This window comes from Podarcis cretensis, assembly GCF_951804945.1.
Source record: "Podarcis cretensis genome assembly, chromosome: 8".
Classification (NCBI taxonomy): domain Eukaryota; kingdom Metazoa; phylum Chordata; class Lepidosauria; order Squamata; family Lacertidae; genus Podarcis; species Podarcis cretensis.
Genome location: NC_137177.1, coordinates 16,174,652 through 16,188,354, shown reverse-complemented (window position 1 = coordinate 16,188,354; position 13,703 = coordinate 16,174,652). Strand labels below are relative to the sequence as shown.

Below are 13,703 nucleotides of genomic sequence, written 5' to 3'. Positions count from 1 at the left end.
GTACATGATTGCCAATGGGGTGATCTTGGGCCCGTCACTGTCTATCACGCGAACAGAGTTGTTGTGAGTATAAAACGAAAAGCGGGGCAGGCAGTGCTTATGCCACCATGAGGTTTTTGGAGGAATGGTGAGACAGAAATGTGATGATGATAATAAATTAAAGCACGGGGGGCCACTAGGGGGGCGCATCAGAAGATGGCTGACAATGACATCTCTACGACCCACACGAGGTAATTTGGAGGCTATGATGGGAGTAATTAGCCTCCCTACCCACCCCCCAGGATGGTGGGGGGGACTGCCCTTGCCTGCTGTGCCCTATACCACCCCCCGAATTTGTGGGGATGGGGGCACTAGGCACAAAGCCTTCCTGTGGGATTTCGGCGCTCCTGGACACCGTCCCTGATCCGCGCCACTAGCTGCAAGAACTTCAAAAGAAACAATTTGGATGAAGGAATGCACATATTTCAAGGAAGGAGGGGGAGTAAAGACTGCTAACAGAAGAGATCTCTGATAAAACAAGACGAGTCGGAGGAAAAAGAATAAATCATGAGAAGATACGCCAAGACTCGGTATGGCAAATGACTGATGGGGAAGGGGGGGAAAAATTTCCTTTCTTTCCTTATGTGATTAAACAAGAATCCGCTCCCCTTACAAGTCAGAAATGTCGTATTAAGGACTTATGCTGTGGATTTAAGGCTGTGTGGAGATAAATTTTCAAACCAAAGCATGTTTTAAGAAGAGTGTGGAATGTATAAGAGCTGTGGAATGACGCAGTTAAAAATGCCGTCCCCATATTGGGAAGTTCTGTCGGAGGTCTTGAGTCTGGGAGGAGAAATAGAGAAATAGAGCTGTTTTTATATTGTGGGTGAAACTCCTCAGAGGGGCTTAAGAGCGACAGTTTTGCGAGATTAATGATGGAAAGAGCGATGTTATCTATGAAGGCGATGATATATGGAAACCATCTCAATTCTAGGATTGGAAGAACGGAAAAATTCACACAGGATTATTATTGGTGTTTATCGGCTTAAGGAGACTATCAGAAGAGATCATAAAGAAAAAAGAGAAAATATATGAAGAAGATGTGATGGGGAAACAGCAAGAAAAGACTGGATAGAATGATGAACTCTGTTGGATTGATTCGGACTGATTTGGACATTAACGCAGTAGCAAGAAGATGATCAGAATCCCCCTTCGGATCTTGAAATATGGGTCCCCCCAACAAAAAAAATTAAAATTCGGCTTTGTAATTCGGAATTTATGTGATGTGATTTAATTTGATTTGATTGGCCGGTTAATAAAAAATATTTTTTTAAAAAAATATAATAAATTAAAGCACACTGATTCCACCAAATGCTTCTGGGAAGTGTAGCTTAACTGTCCCAGAACTACAATTCCCAGCACCATTTGCAAACTACAACTCCCAGGTTTCCCATGTGTTTTAAATGCATGGTGTGGATGTGACCATTGGCTAACGCCATCCGCAAGGACAAGATTTCCCATTGCTGCTCCAGAAAAATCAACCCCATCCTATTCAGAAGCGAAGCCGACTAACAACAAATGCATTTTATTTTTTCTCAGCGACAAGAGTTTCTCAGGCACAAAACCCGAGTTTTCAGAGCATTCACAGTGCAAGGGACTCTGTCTTCTTGCAAGGAATCTCGAGGCCCAGCAGAAATCTCGACGCAGTGCATACTTGGAAAACAAAAACATCACGTGGGTCCTGGTTGAGCTGGGAAAGTCCAGCCAGTGCAAATCGACAAAGAAAAGTGGGTCACTGAGGTCATGGAGCTGGAATTAAGAGGTTGATGATCACAATAGGCAGGAGGATCAGGAACCAAACCAAGTTAGGGTGTATCTGAAGACACACACGTCTTTCCAAATAAATCACTGCCATCTTCCTTCAGAGTGTGATAAGGAGATTGTTTGTACGCCATGAAACCATCCCATTGCTGTAAGGGATGCCTTAGGTCACCTGTATGCACCATCTTTGGGAAGTCAGAAGGAGCATCTAGGCAGCTACATCTTGGACCCCACACTTGAGGTTAGCAGGAACCGCAAAATCTGCAGGAGATGAGGGGGAGCAGAAAGATTATTTCCCCTGAGTTCCTATAGGAGTCACCCTCCCTCTGTGGCTGGGCACAGAACCCAAGACGTCATGGCTGCCCACCCCTCAGACCAGCCACCAAGCACCGCGGCAGCCCAACCTTATTCTGGTTTACTCTGAAGCAAGTCCTACAGACAGCAACAAAACTTGCTCCCAAGTTAAAGTGCCAAAGGAATTGAGCCAGAGAACTTAATGGGCTTTCAGATTCTGAGGGTCTCCAACACCCATCACACCCAACAGTCAGGGATGATGTGAGTTGCAACCCAGCCAGTGTGGTACAGTGGTTAGAATGCCAGACGAAGACCTGGGAGACCAGGGTTCGAATCCCCACTTGTCCGGGAAGATCGCCAGGTCTGGGGGCCAGTCGCAGCTTCTCAGCCTAGCTTACTTCACAGGGTTGTTGTGTGGATTAATTGAGGAGGGGGAGAACCACGAACACCCCCTTGAGAAAAAGGTGGGATATAAATGCAAACAAACACACATCAGGAGGTACACCATACTCAATCCTATGCTCTGTTTCCTCATATGTAAGTCCCACTGTGTTCTATGAGACTTACACCCTAGGAAGTGTTTGGGGGGATTGTGCTTTAAGATGTCTAGCACAGGAAAAGCCAATCACTTGGATATTCCTTAAGGGAAGTGCTGTGGCTCAGGTTCGATCTTTGGCATCTCTAGGCAAGGCTGAGAGTGTTACTCCTGCCTTAAATCCCAAAAAGCTGCTGTTGGCCAGTGTAGACAATGCTCAGCTAGGTGGACCATCCAAGATAGGGCAAGCTACCTACATTTCTTGGCCCAGCAAGCGGAGGAGGCTAGGAAAACGAGATAATTTTCTGCACCGTTTCCAAACCAGTCCCCAGGATCCTTCTGAGGAAGACACAATAGCGCAGTAGATACAGTGGTACCTCGGGTTAAGTACTTAATTAGTTCCGGAGGTCCGTTCTTAACCAGAAACTGTTCTTAACCTGAAGCACCACTTTAGCTAATGGGGCCTCCCGCTGCTGCTGCGCTGCCGGAGCCTGATTTCTGTTCTTATCCTGAAGCAAAGTTCTTAACCTGAAGCACTATTTCTGGGTTAGCGGAGTGTGTAACTGGAAGCGAATGTAACCTGAAGCGTATGTAACCTGAGGTACCACTGTACTGGCTTGCAGCTGAGAGAAGGCAACCTCCGGATACATGCTGCTCTGCTGTACCAGAAACCAGCCTCACCTATTTGTTTTGGCTTGGGCAGATTCAGGTTGTTCATCAGTTCAACGAAGGCGTCTCGGGGCAAGGTGAGGCGAGGATTCAGGGTCTTTTCTTCCTCTACTGTGGACACTGTCTGGCCTGCAAGGGAGGAGGAGATGCATCAAGTGGGGCTAGGACAGAAAAAAAAGAGTCTCGCGGCACCCAAAAGGCTCACATATATTTACTGAGGTGAAGCTCTTTGGGCCTACCAATGTGGGAATTATCTTCCTCAGTTGGCAGGCGGACATTTTGAGATTTGCATAGCACAGACTTTGGTCTCATTCAGGAGTTTTACTGTCGTGACTATAAACAAGCAGGCAGCCCTGCCACCAATATCCTTGCATGCTCTGGCCCTTCCTGCTCCACCTCGGGGCTCCTCACATTGCTTAGCACAACGCACTTGCAACCCTCACTTTCCTGGCCAATGTGGCAAAGTCTCTGGTGGAGAAATGAGGCCTTTGCAAGCCTCTTTATGCATCCATCTCTAATGCCTGAACAGAGCTACTGCCTCTCACATTTCATGACCTCTCGACTCCACTTTTACAAATGTTTCCTTCTATACCTATGTTTATGTGTCCCTGTAGGTATATTGTAACTTTTTTACTTTCCCCCTCAGCCCCGCCCCCCAATGATTTCCTGCATCATAAAGGGATGAACTTTATGGTGCTTGCAGCAAAAGGAAAGACAAACCACAATCTTGATTTATTACAGGCAATAAGAAGCGATGTGCATTGTGCAATGTACAAAACATTGTACAAGTAATTTGCAAGCTCTATTCTTCCTGTATTATAATAAATGCTATGAATATTACATGACACATTATAGCTACATATGCAAAAATTTGACTTACGGTATTTATTTTGGTGGTGACCTGTTTTCAAAAGATTTGGAAATGAAAGTTCATTCCTTTTTTTTTCAGCCAAAGCTTCATCTAACTACACAACAGGAACATGAGGTTGTAAAAAAGTTGTAGCCCTAATGTGTATATTCTCTCTCTCTCTCTCTCTCTCTGTGTGTGTGTATGTCAGGTGTACACACCCCTGCCCCGATCTGAGAAACACCCAGATTAACCTGAGCCCAAATCAAGTCAGGGTGTGGGGTTAATGTCTAAATAGAGTTCTTTTAAAACCCTAATTAGGCATATACAATTAACCCTAATTAGGGATATGGCCCACCCTCGCTTCCGACTGCACTGAAGAGGGCAGGAGGGTTCAGTTCTGCTGAGTGCTGCTTCACCAGCACACTCTCATGTACGAAACACACTAGCGAAGCAGTCCTTAGTCTGGAGACTTTTATTTAAAGAAGCCTTCCTATGAGTTGATTCCAGCCATGCACACTGTGAACTGTAGAACAATCTGCCTTCCTTTCTATCTATATACTGTTCAGTTGCATACTAATGTTTTAAATCCACGTACAGCACTTTTTTGGGGACATGAAGTGGTTGATAAAATTTCATTCAATAAAAACAACAACACAACACTTTGTGCATCTGTTGAAGGGTTCTCCAGTTTCTAGCACAGTAAATCTATCGGTCTCTAAGAGAACCGGAAGGCACTGTGTTGATCGTAACAGAGATATTTAAGGAAAATGAGGAACTGAGCAAGAACATGCATTGTCATCCAGTGCCCGTTGTACCACAGCGCTGCCAGCCCCCCAGCAGCAAATCTGAGACCCCAACTTACCGGTATAGTCATGGGCAGGGTAGATTAGGCAGTGGCCAGGGAGTGTGAAGATTTTTTCGTGGACCGACTGATACAGGGTCTCTGGATTGCCTTGGATGAGACAGAGAGCCTTGCTGAGCTAAGTTTCCTTCAACATCAGCTATTTTTGCCAACCTGATTCTCTAGGACAGCTGCTTTAGACAAGGGTTTTCAACACATTCCTCCCATTTGTTCAGTGAATGCATAGGCAGGCAGGGCGACGGAGAAGCACTATGCATATGGGCCCTGACTCCAACAGTATGCCCTCTGGCCATGCCCCTGACATCTTTGCATTAGTGCAAAGAAAGCATCGATGGAGCATATACTGGGGCACCAGCTGCCCACCCTGTCTACCAATTTGTCCACTGACCTTTTCCCATATCTGACCAACCACCTTTACACCCACCTCCTTGTCACCCATTTTTAACGGAGGGAGGGGGGTCTTTAGAGCAGCTGACTAAAGCACTCTGTGAAGCACTTCCCTCTCTTCTGTTAAATGTCTACCATCAGTGCTGCTTCCTCGCTCTCCTGCCTGCTGTTTGTCATGCAGTTGGTGTGGCTACCTGAACTGCACAGCGTGACGACAGCATTAGATTTTTATGTATATAGGGAAAAATGTGTACGGCTCTTTCATGCATTCAGAACCCTAGGCAATCTGCATTTCTGGATGCATGGGAGGTGGATAAAAGCCCATTTCACATTAATGGGATGTGTGTGGACAGTAGGGGGTGACCAGTGAGGTCCACTCCGGGCATTAAGTGTTCATTCGAAGTGGGAAGGAAGAAAACACATATACCCCTTACAGGGTTGTTCTTTTGCAGAGGTGGTTGCACATTTCTACACAACAGCTTATTGTAAATCTTATCCACAACACCCACATGATGTTGTCTTCATTGAAACACCATCCCATATTTTTCCCCTTCAAAGAGTCTTGCTCCAGAGAGCTACAATAAACAGAGTGGTCTAACAATCAGTCCCTCTTCCTCAGGGACTCTGGAAATTGTAGCTCTGTGTGAGGGAAATAAAGGGCTCCCAAAAACTCTCAGCACCTTTAACGAACTACTGCTCCCAGAATTCTATGGGGGAAACCATGACTGTTTAAAGTGGTACCATGGTACTTCAAATGTATGGTCTGAATGTGGTCAGAGTGCTACAGTGCTATTGTAGGTAGACACATTCAGATTAACACATTCAGATACAGTGCTATTGTAGGTAGACATATTCTGATTAAGGCAAAAAAAGGGGGCAAAAAAAAGGGGGGGTATCATTTGTCAAGTGGAACACGACAGCCCATGTCTCCCCATAAATCTTGAAGCTGCCCTCTATTCCAGATGGCAGCCATTAAGACTGACTCAGATCCCATAGCTCCCTCCCCCTTGCAACAGATCAGAGTCCACCCTGGTATGACCACCCTCCCTGGTTATAACAAGGCCTCTGTACCTTGCTGGAAGTCCGTCCGTCCACAGCCCCGGATCAGCAAGGCATCGCCAGTGAAAGCCATGCCTTTGTCATTCAGCACATACGTCAGGCATCCGTCCGTATGCCCAGGGGTGGAACGAGCTTCCAGGGCCTGCAACGACAGCAAGGCAACATGTCATGAGACTCAAGCCTTGGAAGTGTCAGTGTGATATAGTGGTTAGAATGGGAGACCAGGGTTCAAATCCCCACTAAGCTGTGAAACTCGCTGGGCGGCCTTGAGCCAGCTGCAGTCTCTCAGCCTAACCAACCTCGCAGGGTTGTTGTGGGGGTTAAATGAGGAGGGGGAGAGCCGTGTGTACACCACCTTGAGCTCCCTGGAGGAAAAGGTGGGTTGTAAAATCAATCAATCAAACAAACAAACTCACAAAATCCCCAAATTTGAGGGTGTGCCCTTCCTGGATTAGGAGGTCAGCTGAGGCGCCACTATGTTTGGAGATGACACTTCGACAACCTGGTAGAAGCTTCTTCAGCAATCCGGTGCCTGTGATGTGGTCTGCATGGCAGTGAGTGTTGACTGAGAAAGAGGAAAAGAAGCTTGAGGTTATTATTGCAAGACACAAAGGTCAAAGCATTTAACAAAGAAGTGGGGAGCCTGTGCCCCACCCCAGATGTTTTTGGGACTCCAACTCCCCATTGGTCTCAGCCAGCATTGCCAACGTTGAGGGATGATGGGATTGGTCCTCTAAATGTTTCTGGAGAACCACTGATCTAACACCACAGTCAGGCCAGGCCGTTTTGCCGCCTCAGGTGCCAAAATGCCTTGGGCCAGTATGGTTACCATCTCCTTCCTGATTCAAAGGTACAATTCTATTATTCTACTCTTCCGCTACCTAGTGGTAGAAAGTGGAATATACCATTTCTTTTCTGTTCCATTTTAACCTAGCAATACCCAGGAAGGCCAGGTTTGACCAAGCTGCTCTTGGGAGCTGGGAAAAAAATTCCACTTTTCTTTTTGCAATTTCATTATATGTACACATAAACAGTCGTACCTCAGAAGTCGAACGGAATCCGTTGTGGAAGTCTGTTCGACTTCTGAAACGTTCGGAAACCAAAGCGCAGCTTCTGATTGGCTGTAGGAAACTCCTGCAGTCAATCGGAAGCTGCAGAAGCCCCATTGGACGTTCAGCTTCCAAAAGAACGTTCAAAAACCAGAACACTCACTTCTGGTTTTCAATTGTTCGGGAGCTGGAATGTTCGACTCCCAAGGCATTCGGGAGCTGAGGTATGACTGTATTAAAAGTTAGTTAAAAAACAAATAAACAAGGACGAGTACATATAACATCTCTACTTTCAATTCATAGAGTCTTTTTCACACTTCATTTACATTCCATACAAGACCCTATTGTCATAGATGTTGTGCGGTTGAGGGGGGAAAGAAGGAAGGGAGAGAGGCAGCTAGGAGGGAATAATGAGGTTTTATTCTACTTCAAAAAAAGGAAAAAAATCAAAGTGATTTACAGCAATGGACACACACACGCAATAAGAACCAAGTAAAAAATTAAAACCACAGCTCATTCGCTAACCATTACAGGGGATGCTTTCTTAATTGTTTGCATAAGCCTGGCAGCATAGCTGAGTTTTCATCAAACATTTAAAGGTGGAAAAAGAGGATGTTGTGCTGAATCTCTCTCGGAAGAGCATCCCATGGCACTGGGCCAAGCCATGATTTCACACTGATGTCAAATGAGGGTGACCATCATGGCGGGTGACCAGCAATGCTCCTACAGGTGATCTGAGTGATGAGGCTGAACCGTAAGGGTCCAGGTGGTACCTAGATTAGCCAGGAACTAAGTTGCTCAGGGCTCTGTAAACAAATGCAAGGACTCTGAACCTGTCTGAGTGGGCTTCCTTGGGAGCATGTTACACTACCCCATCTGCCTTGATCCATCCAGGACCGAAGAAAAACCTCCTCCTCTCACCTGCATATACCAAATTCAGACCAAGCTGCTTCACCAGTGTCGAATCCCTTTTGGCTGTCTCCAGAACTGGGTCTATCAGAACTGCCTCCTTGGTTTTCAAATCTGCCAGCAAGTAAGTATACGTGGAACTCTCTGATTCAAAGAGCTGGGGGGGGGGGGGAATGCAGAGATATATCTGGTTAGTCCATGAAAGGCAATAGGTGGGAGCGTCTGACGACCCCTTTCCCCAAGCAGCTCCCTCCTCCAGTGGCCCTTGTGCTTAGGAAGAAAAGGACCCCTGCCCCTAATAACAGCAACAACTGGGGTATGGGTGCGCAGTCACATGGAGAGGAAACTGGAGGTCGTAAGCCAAAGGCAACATGAAGTGCATCAGCGCATAGGCCAGAGTGCCTCCACACCAGGTCTAGTGGTTAAAGCAGGAAGCAGGCTTCTAATCCCTTGCCCTGGGGAATCTCTTGATTTATATTCTTTCCAAATTAACGTCCACAAATATACTCCCGCTACAGAAAAATATTTTACGTGCCTTTGTGTGTAAGGAGTTGGATCTTTTAGCGTTGGTTCTTTTATGCTCTGGGTCTATTTTATTTTATTTCGCAACATTTATATATACAACTTGATTTTAAAACTAAACTAAACCGCAAAGCGGTTTACAAAAAGAAAAAACAAACAATGAAATAAACCAGTTTAAAACAACTATTTAAAGGATTTGAAAAAAATATTTACAATCAATGATAAACTAAAATCCAGATTAAAACACCCACCAAGTGTTCTGGATAGGTTTGCCTAAGCAAACATGTTTTTAGCAGGAGCTGTAAAGAATACAGTGAAGGCACCTGCCTGGTGTCAGGGTAGTATTAGGGAGGTGCCTTCGTTGTACTGCTTTAGGCACTTGCTAAAAACAAACAAACAAATCTTTTGTTTTGGCCAGCCTAGCCACACATGTGATTTTTATTCCATATACTTGCTATAAAACAAAAACAAAAAACCCTCTTCTGGTCTTTCTGCAGTTTTAAGAAGTTACATACATACAACCATTTAAATTTTTTGTCTGCATCTGACTTTCTTACTAAATATTTGCATCATTTTATGTAAGCTGCTTAAAGATTCTTCTTCCTTTCTTTGATGAAGCCGTCTATGAATTGTGTTAACCGGCTATATAAAAATACCCACATTACATTTGGAATTATATTATTTAGGAAAGTTGCTTGCCTGCCCGTTGTCTATGCGTTGGGACACCTCGTAATGCACTGTAGCCACGTTATGCATGACGGCACCTGAGATGAGGGAGCTGGTTTTTGACTATGCTTGAATATGCCATTTTGAATCAAGATGTTGGACCGAAATTCTCAAAGCTGCGCTGCTTTCTTTGAATTCTTACAATCCCAGAAACATACTGGGTTTGAGGCTGTTTGTATAAAATGAAGAAATGGCCATGATCTTTTAAATGTGCCTAATTGCTCCCTGCTCCCTGCTCAGGTGTAACACAATCTTCCACTCTTGCCCAATTTGGCTACTCTCCAGATCTTAGCAAGGCTTTCTTCCAATGGCACAGCACTTTATATTCCTACCACTGACTTCTCTATCAGTATTCTTGATGCAAGTCGTAAGTTCCAGACCTACTCACAGAAGAACCTGCTTCCTAACATTGCTTATATCCAAGCAGGCTGGACCCAGGGGTCAAGAAGGTGCAGTTAATCATCAAACCGATTACAGCCCCAAGAATCTAGCAGACACTCCAGTACTGTGTTGCATTTCGAACACAGTTTGCTTGTTTTATCATCCTAAAAGTTTTAAAAGTCTGCATAACTGTAGATAAAATGGCTGCAAATTGCTCCAGCGATTCAGAAGTTCAATCTGAAATTAAGATAAGCTTGTTGGTATCTCTGGTATCTTTTACAGCATGGATGCATGTTCTGTATTATTTTATTGGTATTATTGTTACAAGGCCTTCAGCTAGAACAATAAAATAAAGGTGTATTATGTTGTTGTAAACAAACCTGGGACCTTATGAGGAAGGGCAGGTTAAAAAAAAAAGGGGGGGGGGAGAGAATCAGGGATTTGGAGTCCAACTTTGCTGTTGTATTGTTGACCACCCTGACATTTTTAAAACAAGTGAGACAGTAATATGACAACCTAAAAAAACATCAAAACATTTAAATTATGGCAATTATTTCAAGACAAATATATCACAACTACTTTTAAGAAAGCACAGTAAATTGAAAGACAATGAATCACAACTTAGCAAAATAAATAATGAGTAAATATACACTTGTATTATACCATTTGTATTATGCAGGATTCTATCCAATCCTAGTCCAGTCTGGACTCTGCATTTAAAGCAGAATAGCACTATAGACAGTCCTGGATTCCCAGTCCTGGGAGCTATAGCTTGTTAAGGGTGCTGAGAGTAGTTGGGAGACTCCCGTTCCTCTCCCAGAGCTCCGGTTTCGAACTTGGTTTAACAATCAGTCCCTCTTCCTTTGGGAGCTCTGAGAGTTGCAACTCTGTTAGGGGAATAGGGAGGTCTCCCAGCGATTCTCATGACCCTTAACAAACTACAGCTCCCATTATTCTGTTGAAGGAAACTGTGACTGTGGTATCATGGTGCTTTAGCTGAGTCTTACTTCAGCATGGTACACACAGCCCTGTCTCCCAGTATCCCTCAGCATCTGACACCTTAATTTTAGGGCCATCTTTGGCTGCAGTCAAGCACATATATGCTTACATTTCGGGTGCAGAGGGAAGAAAGAGAAAACTAGGATGCACTCCTATATGCTGTTACTTATTTATTATAGGAAGCCTCTTATGACCTTGGGCCGCTCACTGCCTCTCAGCCATGAGTGCCAACTTGAATCTTTAGCAATCCCTCGTAGCTGAGTAAGATTGTCTTCCATAAACACGGTTTTAACAGTGAGTCCGTAAGTGACTGTGGAGGCCAATTCTGGATACACACATCCTTCCACATAGGTTTTCCAGACGGGAGTTGATGATGGTGAGGGTTTGCCAAATGTGCCTTCCTCTTAGCACGTTTCTCCGTTTTGTCCTGAGTTCGAGCGTCATCAAAGCCCATGACACCTTTGCTAAAGGCTGTTCTCCAATTGGAGCGCTCGCAGGCCGGTGTTTCCCAGTTGTCAGTGTTTATACTACATTTTTTTAGATGTGCCTTGAGAGAGTCTTTAAATCTTTTTTGTTGACCACCAGCATTACACTTTCCATTTTTAAGTTCAGAATAGAGTAGCTGCCAACTTGAATAAAATATGGGGGGCAGGTAAGGCCCACCCCACATAATCTATCATAAGACATGCATACTATTTGAATGGCAATGCTTATCAACTTTCGGGGGGGGGGGCTGGAGCCCTCAAATATTTTATTGGGAGGGTCGAGGGGACCTCGGTCCCTAGGAGATGGCTTATATGCGCTCATCTCGGCCTAACAGGGTTGTTGTGAGGGTTACATGGGAAAGAGGAGAATGATACACACCACTTGGAAGAAAAGATTGCATGTAAATGTACTTGTTGTTAAGCTTTGAAAAGCAGGGTAGAAGTTACTCGGAAGGAAGCTCTGTGGAACTCAGCTGACTTTGAAGCCTACCTGCCCAGGAACAAGTGGCGAAAAGGAAGATAAGGCATCCAGGAAATGGAACCCAAAATGCCATCTCCTCTGCTCCGACAATGTAGCTGCCCAGAGAAACATGCATGCATGCTGATCCCACAACAACACCCCTTGGAAGTACCCTAGGCTTCCAGTTATCTGGAACTGCAAACAAAAATCCAGCAAGTGGAGCTTTTCAGCAGAGCTTTCCAGCTGCACACACACTGTACATTCAAAGTGCATTGCCCCCTCCCTTTCCTTAAAAGAAAGAACGAACCCTGGGAACTGTAGTTTGGCCCTCAGAGAGCTGCACTTCCCAGCACCCTTAACACAACTACACTTCCCAGAATCCGTACGTGTGTGTTTATGTGCTTTAAACGTACGGAGAGGGCAGCTTCGCAACTGTAAAAGTTCTGCTTGCCTTGCAGCCCTGCACAGAGGCAGAGGAGCCCTATGGGGTGGGAAACGTTGGCAACCCACAGAAGCACAAACAAACACACACCCAAACCAACAGTACTGCCAAATAAATTCAATGTAAGGTTGCTGCTGCTGCTGCTATTGTTTCGAGAGCGGGGTAGAAGGGTCCCGATCCTGCCTGCCACCCTTCGCGGTGGAGGAGGGGGCGCCTCGGATCAGCTCACCTGTCGGAAGAGCAGCCCCTGGCGCTGCGCGGTGCGGACGCAGTAGCATCGCCGGGGAAGGCTGGCCCGGGCCGGAGCGGCGCCCAGGACCCGCAGAGCAGCCGCGGCTGCAGCAGGGCATCTCCGGGACAGAGACATCGGGCGCGCCACACTTGGTGGAAATGAAAGGAGAGGAGCGACGCCCTTTAAAAGTTCAGAGGCTGGGTCAGGAGCGGCGGCGGAAAAGTGGGCGGGCTGCGAGCCTCCTTAAAGCGCCACGCACCGGCAGGAGCCCTCTTTCTGTTTTGGCTTTTCCTTGCAACCGATGAACCTTTTTATGAATGCAGGAGCAAGAGCTGGCGTGCCAAAAAGTCCTGTTTAATGCTACTGTAATCACAAGATTTACTGGCAGCAAACTCTTAACCTGGGCTTTGGTCCCAAGGGCAAAGCACAGAACCCTTGCCACAAGTCGCGATAAGAGCTAGAGAGTCAACTTGTCCAGATAAACACATTCTAGGAATGAGCGTTCTTATGGACTCCACCAGATTGACTCCACCAGATGATTGATTGCTCAGATAATACATTCCAGAGTAACCCATTTGGCTGAGTTCACCCCCTTCAGCACACATTCATGCACAAAGTCCATTCATGCACACATGGATACCAATGAAGAACCTTCAGCTTTTTGCCTTGCAGTATATTATATCTTCCTTTGGCTAGGCTTTATTCAATCCTCTTCCTGCCTAAGGTTCCTACCTTTCCCACCTTCTGCAGTCACTGATCAGTACTGTCTTAGGGACTGGCCACTGTGAAGTATTTAATTGAATCAGAGCACCAGGCTAAGATGCACTGTTGAATACTATTTGCATGTGTGTGATTATCTGCAAAGGTGTATGTTTAAGTCTCTGGCTGGCTGGGGCATCACCAGCACTGCACTTTGCAGCATGCATGACCATCCTGTAAGCCTCCCACCCCAGAAATGCAATGCACCTGTCCCAGCAGCATAACTATTGCTAATACTATATATTCTTCCACTCACAAAGTAGGGTAGTCTAATCCACATTCA

At 45.6% G+C, this 13,703-nt stretch overlaps 1 protein-coding gene across 1 annotated transcript; it reads right to left on the bottom strand.

Annotated features, from left to right (window-relative positions):
* Positions 1–1,548: 1,548 nt before the first annotated feature.
* Positions 1,549–12,873, bottom strand: ETHE1 (ETHE1 persulfide dioxygenase). Its single transcript, XM_079988009.1, has 7 exons — positions 12,659–12,873; positions 8,427–8,571; positions 6,873–7,021; positions 6,469–6,598; positions 5,011–5,100; positions 3,311–3,427; positions 1,549–2,061 (listed from the first exon to the last, which is right to left on the bottom strand). The coding sequence occupies exons 1-7, from the start codon at positions 12,794–12,796 to the stop codon at positions 2,009–2,011; spliced, it is 822 nt and encodes a 273-aa protein (XP_079844135.1). The 5' UTR covers positions 12,797–12,873; the 3' UTR covers positions 1,549–2,008.
* Positions 12,874–13,703: the final 830 nt, after the last annotated feature.